At 39.5% G+C, this 14361-nt stretch overlaps 1 protein-coding gene across 1 annotated transcript in view; it reads left to right on the forward strand.

Annotated features, from left to right (window-relative positions):
- arhgdig (Rho GDP dissociation inhibitor (GDI) gamma) overlaps positions 1 to 14081 on the forward strand; it is a 33942-nt gene extending 19861 nt beyond the window's left edge. Inside the window, exons 4-6 of the mRNA XM_086288624.1 lie at positions 5177 to 5253; positions 9809 to 9872; positions 10558 to 14081. Of these exons, the coding sequence (XP_086144750.1) occupies positions 5177 to 5253; positions 9809 to 9872; positions 10558 to 10754 (338 nt within the window). The 3' untranslated portion in view covers positions 10755 to 14081. The remainder of the gene's footprint in view (positions 1 to 5176; positions 5254 to 9808; positions 9873 to 10557) is intronic.
- The last annotated feature ends 280 nt before the right edge of the window (positions 14082 to 14361 follow it).

Consider the following 14361-nt stretch of genomic DNA (forward strand, 5'->3'; position numbering starts at 1 on the left):
CACCCAGAGGGTGTGAAATTTATCTCGTATATCAAAGTACCCAGTCTCTGTCACAACAACAAGGTGGGTGGAAAGCAGACTTTGCTCTGTGGTCCAGTTACATTATGTAATATATTATTCTATTCTAACAGGATCATATACAGTCATGTGAAAACTCTTTTTCATCTTTTTCAAAATCCTGTAGGAGAATGTCTGGCCTTCTGTTCATGTCCTAAGGCTAAAAAAAAACCCAAAACAAAATGAAGATCTTTGAGCATCCCAGTCAGCGTTAGGATTCTAATCTGACTGAGATGCTTTGGCATGACCTTCATGTTCAAAAACCCTCCAATGTGTCTTAATTAAAACAATTCTGCAAAGAAGAGTGGGCCAAAATTCCTCCACAGTGATTTGAAAGACTCATTGGCTTCTATCAGAAACACTTGATTACAGTTCTCCCTGTTAGGGGTGGCAAAACCAGTTATTAGGTTTAGGGGGCAATCGCTTTATCACACAGGGCCATGTAGGTTTGGATAACTTTTTCCTTCAATAAATGAATCCATTATTTAAAAACTGCATTTTGCATTGATGCTGGTTATCTTTGTGTGACGAAATGAAACATGTATATGTGACAAAAATGCAAAAAAGTAAAAAATCAGGAAGGGGAAGGGCTTTAGGTAAAACTGGCCTGTGTATTGAACATTGATTTTGTTTAATCACAACTAAATGAAAGGAATAATATAAATCAAAGAACGTGAATTGAAAACCACGTTCTTGCTCACATGCACTTATTTAATGTTTCTTATTTTGAATAAACCATCTTCTACTTATCCTGCCAGTCATCAACATCTCTTTACTGTTGCCATCCATTTCAGTTTTAATTGAATGACACTTCTTTGTATTTTTTTTTTTTTTCGTCATTTCTAATTAGTTGAGTGAGCCTGGGTGTTAATGCACTGAAACACAAGAAATGCAATTGTTTCTGCACAAAAATAGCTTTTTAAGGTTTTTTTTTGTCTCAGTGGAAATAGCAGCAAGACTATCAGGTATATAGATAGAGATTTTTTTTTCCTGTGAAAAGTATAATGTTTAATAATAAATATCTTATAACCAAGTAGAAAAGTCTAACTTAAAGCTCTAATATATTGTATACCACATATTGCACTCTGTGTGGCCACACTGCACAAAGCAATATCCGTGACTTTGACATTTGGTGCTTTGGTGTCCTAAATGCAAGCACTGGCTTTGTTAAACTTTCATGTTCCCGGGGTTGTTTTGCTGAGCGTGCATGCTGCTGCGCATTTATTCAGACACACACTCGACACCAAGCAGCCTCTGCAACATTTATTATATTCTGTGTGTCTTATGTCAGTGATACTTCAAGGGTATATCCTTTATGTGTAATGCATATAATAAAGTCGACTGAGAGTGAACAGAAAACATGATGATTTATTCAAAAGAACTGGATGCTAGCCTGAATATTTTACCTCAGCTGTTTGAGCGTCAGAGGATGAAACAGAGGTGAAAGAGGATGAGCACTTTTACCACAAGCTGGTGTCTAATGTCCGAATGTTTGCTCTGCAACGTGTTACTGATTCGTTTTTCTGTGATTTGAGTGCTCCACAATTATCATATTGTCACATCTTATACTTATCATATCTATTAGCTAAGTAGCTGGCTCCTTATTTCTGAAGGGATGACTCGTTTACACCCTATATGACACAACCCCACCCCCCCATTTATCCAAGCTGGGGGCCAGCACAAGGAGGGTCCTAGCTTGTGAACCTGTGAAGCTGAGATTGTGTCTCTTTCTGGTCTTGAACTGCAGATGTTTTGCGTTTAAGATGAAGATGTTCGCCACATTGGCTTGAAAAGGTACCAGGGCAAAAATGCAATTCTTAATAACAACATTTCAGGCCCCTACTGTCATTAGCTTGCTAATAAAAATGCTTTAAGGGATGAAGGTAAAACATTTTTAGACATTTTTTATAGCACTGCTTGATGTCAAATCCAATTTCACCCAGTAAATAGCAGGCACTGAATGAAATTTAGGCCATTTATTTTAAAACAAACACACTAAAAAAAAAAAAAAATTATATATATTATTATAATCTTTGGCCGCCATAAATAAAATGTTAATTTTCGTAATCCATCACTTTGTATTAACCTGGGTTACACTCCTCCACAGAGAAGCAGGAATTCACCATAAAAAGTGGTTTTCTAGATAATGCAGTTTTAAAATAACTGGAAAAAAACATCTAAAATGAATGATGAGGTGGGAAGTGTTTGATGAACTGACCCATTCAGAATAACCTTTGCTGCTAATGATAAACGAACCCTGGACTACACACAGAGGCATAATTGTGTAGGCAGTGTTAACAGATAGTGGTGTAATCAGTCAATTATAGCCCTGACTGACATGTATCAACAACCACTGGGTGGATGTTTCTCAAGTCAGCCCAGTGTGATCCTTTGACTCTTATGCAGCACCAGCATCGGGTCAAAATCATAACTTATGCAGCTGTTTTGACATTTTTCTCGCTGCTGTGCCGCTACACATCCGCCCAGCTGTTAACTACTAATGACTGCTTTGTATACGGCTGGTGAGTTTAATGTGCGCTAATGCATCATATTTAATATGAAGTGTGCATGAATTTTAAATGAATAACTAGTCTGAAGAATGTGACACAAGCACGTGTAGCTGTTAGATTAATGGAGTGGAATAAAAAAAGTAGAAGGCTTCTCTATAGTATGATGCTCATGTAGCACTGCTGTAATATCCATGTATTATTATTATTAAATAAAAGATATAGATATGATTAACCCTGCTACAGAATATAATTCTATAATTGACCTTTGAATTAGGTCAGCAACCAGAATGACTACTTAAAACTGACTAGACAAAGAAAATTACAAATTTGTGATTTTGTGGCATAAAAAATAACAAGCAGTGATCGCCATTGGTGCAATATGTGCAAAGTGTAAGGGCTTGTGTGTGTGTGTGTGTGTATCCTTGCATGCATACTTGCTGGTGTTCATACCTGCTTGTGTTTTTTTTGCAAGAGAGAAGGGGGGGAGAACAGGTAGACAGCTTTCCACATTGACCTATTTTCTCAGTCAGACGCTCCCAAGGGTGGCCAGCTTCTTTTCTCTTCTCTCTGTCTCCTGAGACGAGAGTAGGGAGAGGAAGGAGGTGCACAGGAAGGTAGAAAGGAGGTTATATGAGAGGGAGGGTTACAGGCTGCAGTTCAGAGAGGGAGATGAGTCCAAAGAAATGAGACAGAAATAGAGATGGAGAAGCTACCGAGGTAAATGGCATGTTTGGTTTTTATCTGATGACTTTATCTCGCAGCAACAAGAAGCTCCCAAACCACAAGGGGATGTGCAGATTGTCAAAATTAAGACATAACCACATACTGTAGGAACAGTTAGGCGTTTATATTTATTTATTTATTGCGAATTTAAATGTACATCTACGTGAATTTTTAAGATGTCTTGCTTTGATTCTCTGACTGCCTCACTTCTTCCTCGCATCATATCACTGCTATCTGTTTTTTTTATTTGCCCCATTCTTCTATCTCTCCTTCATCTCCTCCTCCTTTGCTTCCTCTTTTGTTTCTCTTTGTCCATTAGGAAGCACTCAGGACTGATGGTTTGGTTTAAATTGACATATAAAGTGATTAGGCAGTGGATGCATTTCTGATTGCTCTGTGCTTTTTCAATGGGCCAGGATGCTTTGCCACCACTGCAGTATGAACTCATTCAACCACACCACACAACTGAGACACTTTTACTATACAAAGAAACCATACTGGTTTTACCCAGTAACAATAAATAACCAGTATGTCAGAGTTCCTTTAAAGGTACAGTCAGCAATTTTTTTCAGGTTATTTCATAATTTAAAAAACACAGTACATAAATTAGTCATCTTCCAAGAAATTGATGCGTTTTCATAGGTTATTTTATGGAAAGTGCCATGTTCCCTCCAGTCAACCTACAACTGACAGGTTATACAATACCAGCTAGTTATACAGTAAGCTAACAACATGCCTGATAATATTTGGATAGAGCGTCCTTAAAATCGCACTTTCTCCTTGATTATATTCTCACATCCTATAATAGTTTATTCACTAAGCATCAGAGTCCAACAAAGTTATATCGACTTCCAAGAAAGTTTCATTAATACCAGCTAGCAGCAGGTAACAGATGCTAACAGAGGCTAACATATGCTAACAGAGGCTAATTGTTTTAAGTCACTTCTTAAAATCCACTTGTTTTGATTGGCCACAGTGTTTGACTGAGAGTTGTTTTTGTATTGTATAATGTATAATGTTAAGTACTATTCTAAAGTGCTTTATAACTAAAAGTTAGCTTGGTTTGGCTAACTATGGCAAAAACAGCAGCACCTGCTGACAGAAAAGTTCTCAACAACTCACCTCAATATTATTGTCATTTGTCAGAAGTGAGCTGCGCTGACTCTTTGACTTCTTTCACAAACTTTTACAGCATCCTCCCAAATAAACAGACATAGACGCTTCTAGCACTGATAGCTGAGGTAAACGGTGGACTGACAGCCTTTCACAGATAGTGGCAAAACTTAGCTTTGCTAAATACACTCAGAGATTTTATGGTGACTCTGGGGTTATAGTGTTAAATATTGCAAAATCATTAATGGATTATATATGTGTTTTTTATTCCATGATTTATTAAAATATGTTGAAATATAGCATGTAAAAAAGTAGCGAAGCACTCTAACCAGCTGTGTCCGTGATGGGGCACATCTTTTTGGTTTTGGCTGCCAAAAACATGTTTGTCCTACATCAGCTACCATAGCTAGGATTATGTGCTTTAATTGGGAGGGACAATCTGCAATCTACTAACATCTCAAGGGGAAAATGTTATGCACTATAACTTTAAGCACATTTTCTTTTTAAATTTACTCATTCCGATTTAGCAGAAAACATGAGAAGACAATTCTGGGAATTCACTGGCATCCCTCTTTAAACAATTATATCATGGTGGTCATATTATGGTGCAATTCTCCAGTTGCTGTGTAAGTCAGTAAGCTACATTTCTGGATATGTAAGAAGCAATAAGAGGGTGACCCTTCTAGTCATTTTACATGTGGAGTGAGTGATGTCATACATGTCATGTGGTCCATTAGGGATGTTTTATTGTTTCTTTGTTGTTGATTGTGCAGGAGACCTGATCGCTCTGAAGGAGAAGAGCTTCTCCTTACAGGAGGGAGTGAAATACAGACTAAAGATACACTTCAAGGTAAGTTGGAAAGATACAGTCGCACAGGATATATTAAGGATGGCGAGCCTTAGTGTGGGTTACTCTGTGTGTGTGTGTGTGTGTGTGTGTGTGTGTGTGTGTGTGTGTGTGTGTGTGTGTGTGTGTGTGTGAGAGAGAGGGGTGGAAACAAACAGATGGGAAGGTATCTACTGGAAGTGATTAAGAGGTGGAAAGGGAGACACAGTGCTGAGTAAGCCACCACGTGCTATAAAATCAAACCACCAAAATCAAAGCAGACCATTATCTTTTTTTAATGGGCTTTTTCAGTGCTGCTTAATTTTATAGTGCTTGTAAAGCTTCATGCTGGAGATGAAACCCTTTTAATGCTGTGGAAATAAGACTCGGTGGGAGTTTTCACGTTATCAGCTGTCTTTGTTACGTGAACACTGAGAGGCCAAGGGCAGAACTGCAGAATATGGCAGTTTGCACCAAGACGTTTTTATACAGCCAGCTCACTGGAAGAGTCTGTCCATCTTGATTCTTTGCTGGCAGTGGATTAGAGGTCACTTAGGTGGAGCCATTGGAGGAGCACACTCAAGGTTGTGATCCACTCTGACACACTGAGGCTCAAAGGAAGGATACACACAATAATTTCTCAGGGAAGATTTGTCAGTTTCTTTTTCTCCGGAGCCCTTTCATTAGCTTCCTTTCTGTCACTGCACTGTGCTACACATTTAATGCTTTCGGGGGATTTTCCACTTCAACAAACTCTTCCAGTTTCATGTTTTTTTTCTGGGCTTTTATCTCTCTTGAACTATTTTCTCTTCTAACTGCATTAGCTGAATGTTCCTCTTTGTGGAAGCCCATTATGGTTTACCCAGACATATATGACACTAACAGCTCCATTTTCATATGTTTCCATCATATAAACCACATTTGAAGACATGCATCAGTCTCATAGTGACCTCTCCTCAGTTTTACTCTAATGCACAAAGACTATCAATACATATTGTAAGTCTTTTTGATTTATAATTTGTCTTTGCAAAGGGACAAGGTATCTGTCAGCCACAGTACAGGATACAGTGAGAACACTGTGTTCAAAGGATATCGTGCACAACTGACTACATCTCGTACTGTAAAATTATAAGGAGACAGAAACAGGTAGGGTAATTTTCCACAGCTGTCACTTCTCACACTGTGGGAAATTGTCCACTTCAGTAGCTTTTGTACTACTGGAAGTCCTCTGTGTGGTTTAGTGGAGGCAGCACACATAACCAAAATATTCTCCCACTGGCGCCTTCACACAGGTTTTGTGCTAGATAGCCGGCAGGCTAAGTTCGGAGTTGTGGTGTATGTGTGAAAGTGACTTTAATGATTGTGTTGATGTTGTAAATTCCCCTGAAAGGATAACGTTGCTATAAATGCTGCAAATGAACATTAAATTTTTATTTGAATGTGTTTCCGTATTGCCAAGTGCATGCAGAACTTTTTTTCTACACTGAACAAAAATATAAACGCAACACTTTTGTTTTTGCTCCCATTCCCCATGGGATGGACGTAGAGACCTAAAATTCATTCCAGATACACAATATAACCATCCCTCCCAAACAGTGGTCACAAATCAGTCCAAATGTGTGGTAGTGGGCACATCTGCTATATTGAGATAATCCATCCCACCTCACAGGTGTGCCACATCAGGATGCTGATCTGACATCATGAGTAGTGCACAGGTGTACCTCAGACTGCCCACAACAAAAGGCCACCCTGGAATGTGCAGTTTTGTCTCACAGCAAAAAGCAACAGATGCAATGAGGGAGCGTGCAATTGGCATGCTGACAGCAGGAATGTCAACCAGATCTGTCGCCCGTGCATTGAATGTTCATTTCTCAACCATAAGCCGTCTCCACAGGCGTTTCAAAGAATATGGCAGCACATCCAACCGGCCTCACAACCGCAGACCTCGTGTAACCACACCAGCCCAGGACCTCCACATCCAGCAGGTTCACCTCCAAGATCGTCTGAGACCAGCCACCCAGACAGCTGCTGGAACAATTGGTTTGCACAACCAAACAATTTCTGCACAAACTGTCAGAAACCGTCTCAGGGACGCTCAACTGCATGCCCGTCGTCCTCATCGGGGTCTTGACCTGACTCCAGCTCGTCGCCGTAACAGACTTGTGTGGGCAAATGCTCACATTCGATGGCGTCTGGCACGTTGGAGAGGTGTGCGCTTCACGGATGAATCGTGGTTCACATTGTTCAGGGCAGATGGCAGCTGAGAATGTCCCAGTTCTTGCATGGCCAGCATACTCACCGGACATGTCACCCATTGAGCATGTTCGGGATGTGCTTGACCGGCGTATACGACAGCGTGTACCAGTTCCCACGAATATCCAACAACCTCGCACAGCCATTGAAGTGGAGTGGACCAACATTCCACAGGCCACAATTGACAATCTGATAGACTCCATGCGACGATGTGTTGCACTGCATGAGGCAAATGGTGGTCACACCAGATACTGACCGGTTCTGGGTCCCCAGACCCCCAATAGCGCAAAAAACTGCACATTCCAGGGTGGCCTTTTGTTGTGGGCAGTCTGAGGTACACCTGTGCACTACTCATGATGTCAGATCAGCATCCTGATGTGGCACACCTGTGAGGTGGGATGGATTATCTCAATATAGCAGATGTGCCCACTACCACACATTTGGACTGATTTGTGACCACTGTTTGGGAGGGATGGTTATATTGTGTATCTGGAATGAATTTGAGGTCTCTACGTCCATCCCATGGGGAATGGGAGCAAAAACAAAAGTGTTGCGTTTATATTTTTGTTCAGTGTATATGTAAATGTAAAGAAAAAAGTAAATATCTAGTTAGTTATGTTTGCTCATCATGACACCAGTAACAAACCAAATTCCTCCTAGTTTATTTGTTATATTAATAAGCCTGATGATAGCAGTGATTTAATTCAATTCCTTTCCTCTGTCTCTTTTAATAATGTTCCTTTAATCATTCAAATGCTACCCCGCCCAGCCTCCACACTCTCCTCTCCTCTTCCCAGCATCATCATCCTTTCCTGCCTTTCTCTTGCCTCACTTCCCTGTTCTCTTCTTTTTCACTTCATGCTCTGCCATCCACACTTCCTCACACCTCTAATCTCTTCCTTCTTTTCTCTGTTACAAATAAACCCCTCAATGTTTAGCTGTCACATTCACAATAAACACCTGAGGTGATGAAAATGTTTTTGAAACCAAGTGAATTCCCCAGAGGGTAACTTCATAAATTATTTGCCACAGAAATAAGAAAAGGTCAGAACTCAATTGTAGTTTAGCTGAACTTCCCTTGAGTCAGTAGGGATAGTAGTTTATCGCATTTTTAAAATTCGGTGGAGCTGATTGTAAGACAACCAGGAGCCAGCTCATCTATAACCCTGCATAGGTCTCATTGTCTGAGAGTGCGGGGAATACTATTGACCTGGAGATGAAAGCTAAACATTGCTGTTATGATACAGAAGTAATTTGAATGAATCACCAGGAGCGAGTCACCCTATCACCTGGATCTTTATTGAAAAGCAAAGAGTAAGTAAGCCTAGAAAATAGGTCAGTGTATGTCTAAGTGTGAATGTGTGGAAGTACTGGGCTTGAGGAAGGACCCAAGAGACCTTGCCCTGAAGGAAAAGGTAGAGGTGGGTAGAATAGCCAAACAGCTCAGGGAATGAGCAGCTCAGCTGTGCTGCGAGGACACCTGCTGGGCAAAGATTATCACTGCAGTTTGCTGTTACATTTAACGATGGTTTACTTCATTGATTGAATGTTTAAGGTCCCACAGACCTTATGTGTGTGTAAGGGTATGTGTAGAAATAATGACAATCCCAGAATTTCTCTCTTTTTTCCTTGAGACTAGTATTTTTTTCTCACCTCATTAAAATGTAACGAATAAAGTGAAACTTATAACCCATTTTGTGAAATGGATAAAATACAAGCTAATCAACACAAATCTGCTTAAAAAAAACTACTTATGGGCTACTTATGAAAAAAATTATTTAATTTGCCAAAAGGATGCTGGATAGCAGTAAATATCCAGTAGCAGAAGCACTGTAATGATGGATGTATTGACTGAGGAAGGATGCTGCTACATATTACACGAAGCTGTTTTTTCCAGCTGTGGTCTCATCTGAATAAAAGGTAATTGTGTTTTAAGGCACTTTGCATAGTGAGTGATGAGCAATTGTAGTATCTCTGTTTGTGTCCCATGTTAGAAGATCTGGACTAAATTAGTCCACATAAGATTACAAATCTCAGATATGTACATTTTGTTTACGTGTCTGGTATTTTTTCTTTAATTACTTCATTTTCCTTTTGTACATAAAAATGTGTTTCCATTAATGTAGCAAAGATATCCTTAAGGTTGTGTGGAGATTTCTTTTTTACATCGGTTTATGCTGCATTATGCATTATGTGAATTAGACACTCTCACTTACCTTTTGCTCACTGAGTCAGTGTGAACTGATTTCTTTTTTGGGGGTGGGGGCAGCCTGGAAAGAGGAAATCACAAATTAATGAACATGTTTGAAACGATGTGTGTCTGCAGGTGAACAGAGAAATCGTTTCTGGCCTGAAGTACCGTCAAGTGACCTACAGAAAAGGAGTGAGAAGTAAGTTCAGTCATGAAAAAAAGTGCTGGAACACACGTCTTAACCTTTGAATCCAAGTTAAGAGGTGGATCCTATTGCCACAGGTGTGTAAAATCAAGCATCTAGCCATGCAGTCTGCCTTTACAAACATTTCTGAAAAATGGGTAATTCTAAAGGGCTCACTTAATTCAAGCATGGTGCACCAAGTCAGTTCATTAAATTCTATCCCTCCTAAATATGTGACGATCATCTAAAGTGGTATTATTGCAAAGTGGAACCATTAAGTAACCATAGCAACTCAGCCACAAAGTGTCAGACTATGTAGAGTTAACGATGGGGGTAACCAACACGCTGATGACTCAGCGACTGCAGAGATCCAAACCTCCCCGGGCATTAACATCAGCACAAAAACTTTGTGCAGGGAGCTTCATGGCTGAGCAGCTTCTGCATATTGTCCATATATTGTGTTTGAATGCAACTAAACATCCATCAACAAAGACACTGAACATCAGTCAGTGAAATGGACTTGTGTTTCTATTTTTTATGAACAAAATATTGTATGTCACATACATATTGTACAAAAATAAAAGTACAGAAGGGTGAAAATGGCACCTTTGAAATGTTTGCACTGAATGCACAGATAGATTGTTAGAATCAGAGAAAAGGTTGTTAGAGAGCTACATGCTCTGTTTGCGTCTCTTCACAGTGAACAAGGCGGTGTACATGGTAGGAAGTTACGGCCCACGCGCAGGGGAGCAGGAGTTTCTTTGCCCGATCGATGAGGCAACTAAAGGCGTGATGTCCCGTGGCCAGTATCAGATCAAGTCCTGCTTCACTGATGATGACAAGAACGTCTACTTATCCTGGGAGTGGAACCTCAATATCAGCAAGGACTGGAATTAATCGATTGGGAGTGTGTGTGTGTGTGTGTGAGAGAGAGAGAGAGAGAGAGAGAGAGAGAGAGAGAGAGAGAGAGAGAGAGAGAGTGTGTGTGTGTGTGTGTGAGAGAGAGAGAGAGAGAGAGAGAGAGAGAGAGAGTCTGTGTGTGTGTGTTAGAGAGAGAGTAATAATTCTGCTCTCTTTCCTTCTTTCACGTCTATTCTTCATCCCCTCTTGTCTCTGTCATCTTCCGCCACATTTCATGAGAGCTACCTTGCAGTGGCCAAAACAAGAAGTTTTCTAACTCTCCTCTTCCACCTTTTCCCTCCTTTTCTGTTTAGTGCACTACACGCAGGCCTCCAGAAAACCACGAGTGACTGAGACTTTTAGAAAAGAGAATGCCCTCTTTCTCTGCTATTGTTCAGAGTTAACCACATGCTGAAATCTCCCTTTCCGCTTGCTTTCAGTTCCTTCCTCATGGCGTGTGTAGGCAAGTAATGAAAGGGTGTTTAATCCGTTCAAGGCACAAATCCAATAAAATATAAACATGGCAAAATCATTTTTATAGCTGAAGGGAAACAAACTCCAGAGACTGCTGTTGTGTCCAGTAAGTAAGGTGGATTTATTCTTTTTTATTTTATCATTATAGAGTTAACTGGGACAAGATGTCCTGAACAGCTTGCAGTAAACATTAGAACAGGTTTTCTTTTATAGCAACATCACAACAACAGTCGCCTCTAAGTGCTTTATAGTGTAAGGTAAAGACACTACAATATTAGAAAGAAAATCACACCAATTAAACAACCCCTATGAGCAAGCACTTGGCCACAGTGGGGAAGAAGAAACTCACTTTTAACAGGAAGAAACCTCCCGCAGAACCAGCAGGAGAGATTTCGGATTCACACATCAGAGCATTTCAGGTTTAAAAAGCAGAGATACAGACAAAAGAAGATGAGAGGGGCAGGCACATGCCGGTGACAGGAAAGGTTGTTTGGTCCATTCACAGAGTGAACTCGGCAGCAGGGACAGCTCATCGAGGCAATTAAGCACCAGATTAGCTGAAAAAACCTCAAAGTCACAAAGTGCACCTGTGGTACACTTTCCTCCTTAAAATTAGGGAGACTTACACTTCAAGATTGTATCTCACATTTCTGCTGCAAATGGTTGAGAAGCAACTACAGAAATATAAACAACTCAGAACCAGTTTAGAGTTTTCATCTGTTTCTAAGTAATACAGCGGCTGATGTCTGGGTGTCACTGGGTGGGAGAGAATAGGTGTGCTTATAACATGCGGGTTATAACAGTGTTATATACCAGTGAGGGACAAGATCATTGTTTACCCTGTCCATCCCTGATTTAATAGAATAGAATAAACCTTTATTATCCTACGGATGAGAAATTTCGGTGTTCGGTGTTTAACATTGTAAGCTTTAAGGATAAGAGATTTTTAGGTAGTAACTTTCTTTCTTTCTTTCTTTCTTTCTTTCTTTCTTTCTTTCTTTCTTTCTTTCAAGTTTCAATTTTCAATTTTTTAATTTTTTGGGACCAACACAATTTTTAGTGCACATACAATTAGAGATAAAATTAGAGGTTTTAACAGATAAATACTATTTATAAGTCTAATGTTATTTGTAATTGCTACCAGGGATAGGGTGGGTTAGAAAATAGCATTGCCAATCTATTACATCTTTAAAAAGAAGAACACTGTTGGTTTTTAATCATTTTAAAGAAAAAGCCTGGGGAACTGAAAGAAGGATCGCCTGTGGTGTACCTGCAAATGTTTTTTAAATGCAGCCAACAAAGTTAAAAAAGGAACAATTCAGTTTCAAATCATTATTAAATTAATAATTAAATACCTTTAAAGGTTAGCTTATGGCAGATTAACCTGTAGAGACCGGAGCAGAATTAGCACGTGTGACAGACAATGTGCTCAGTTTTTTCTCATTTAGCTGAAAAATGTTCCCAATGATAGCTCAGTAAAATATAACATCAAACACTCACAAATATAGATCTTTGAACAGTTGGCTATGGTGGGGAGGAAGGAGGATGGCTGCATTAACGGGAAGAAACCTCTGCCGGAGGTTTCTTCCTGTTAATGCAGCCATCCACCAGGACCAGTTGGGAGTAGGAGAAAAGAAAGTAAGAACAGCACATATTTAGCATCACCCTTAAACATCTGTAATAATCTTGCACAAATGTAAATTGGCGCTATTTGTCGTGAACAAATGTGGGTACTTTGTATCAAAGTTTAGGAACTGTAGGTCCAAAATTTCGTGATTTTAAAGATACTGAAACAACAGGTGTCACAGCCGTACCTGCTCCCAACATACAGCAAACGTAATTGTGCCTCTGAACTGGCATCATACACTTAGAAACCCACAGGGCATTACTTGGAGTGAGAGACTGTGGCAGCAAAATAGGATACATTTTAATTAGGTGCATTTAGATCATTTAGATTCACTGAGACTGTATTTGCTGTCTTTCTTAACATCTCCGTTTTCTGTTTTCTCATATGTTTTTTTTCTGTTTTCTGTTATTGATTATAATAACTTTTCACATATTCTCTCTTCCCCTCATAATGGTGCGTCATCTCTCCTAAACCCAGATTACACTCCAACTAAAAAGGCCCGACCTTTTTGCCTTCGTTTTTCATACACATGCTGTTTTAACTTTTGTGTTTGCTATCGAAGCGCCAGTTCTCGCGAGACTTTGTGGCATGTTTTATTTGAAGGAGCAGACCAATGAACGACTGGAACTGAACTGTGTATATTGTAGAAAGAGATGCATGTAAGTCCTTAAGGATTTGATACGCTTATGAACTAAATTAAACCTTTCTAAACCTCTCTCTTATACCAAGGACGTAAGATGTGAATAATATTCAGCTTTCGAGCTTGAATGTGAGAGCAGTAAATCAAGGGATAAACTGGTGTCCCTTAAAAAATATGTACTATCATTATTGTGTCAAGTCTTTGGATATGATATTTTCATTGTAGCTGAACATATTGAACTCTGAAGTACCATTTGAGTGAATCATCGTGGTCTAAGACTAACTGTAAATGTTGGCTTGTTGGGTGTTGCATGGTTTAGCAAGAATCTCTCTTTCTTTTTTTAAGGATTTAATGTGATTAAAAGAAAAAAAAATATTAGCGATGCGATATCCAGATGTCAGTAGTGGTCGTATACTGCGGATACAGTATTTACGGGAACCATTTGTAAGGCACAGATAGCAGAAAGGAAAAAAAAAGTTTTCTGGATCTGATGCCTCAGCCTGTAACAATCAAGTGCTGCATCTTTAAATATTGGTGTCAAATCTAGTATCCTGTATCTTTTAATAAAGGTAATTCAAACCGAGCTTTTTGTTTGTCTTAAACCCAAGTCTGCTTTGCAGAAATTGAATAGCAGGTAACTAAGTTGTTCTCGTGACACGCTCATGTATTTTCACGCGATCGTGTTGATTTTTTCCAAACATGGTGCTGTTCTTTATGGCCAAACATCTTCACTTTAGTGTCGTTTGCCTAAAGGACATTGTTCCAGAAGTATTGTGGTTTGTTCAGATGTTACTTTGCAAACATAAGTCAAGCTAAAATGTTGATTTTATTGGAGCTTTCTCCTGGCAACACTTCCAAACACG

Source organism: Aulonocara sp. 'chitande type north' Nkhata Bay, linkage group LG4, assembly GCF_057382095.1.
Source record: "Aulonocara sp. 'chitande type north' Nkhata Bay isolate Kocher_YH1m ecotype deep benthic linkage group LG4, A_spYH_male_GT1.1, whole genome shotgun sequence".
NCBI lineage: Eukaryota > Metazoa > Chordata > Actinopteri > Cichliformes > Cichlidae > Aulonocara > Aulonocara sp. 'chitande type north' Nkhata Bay.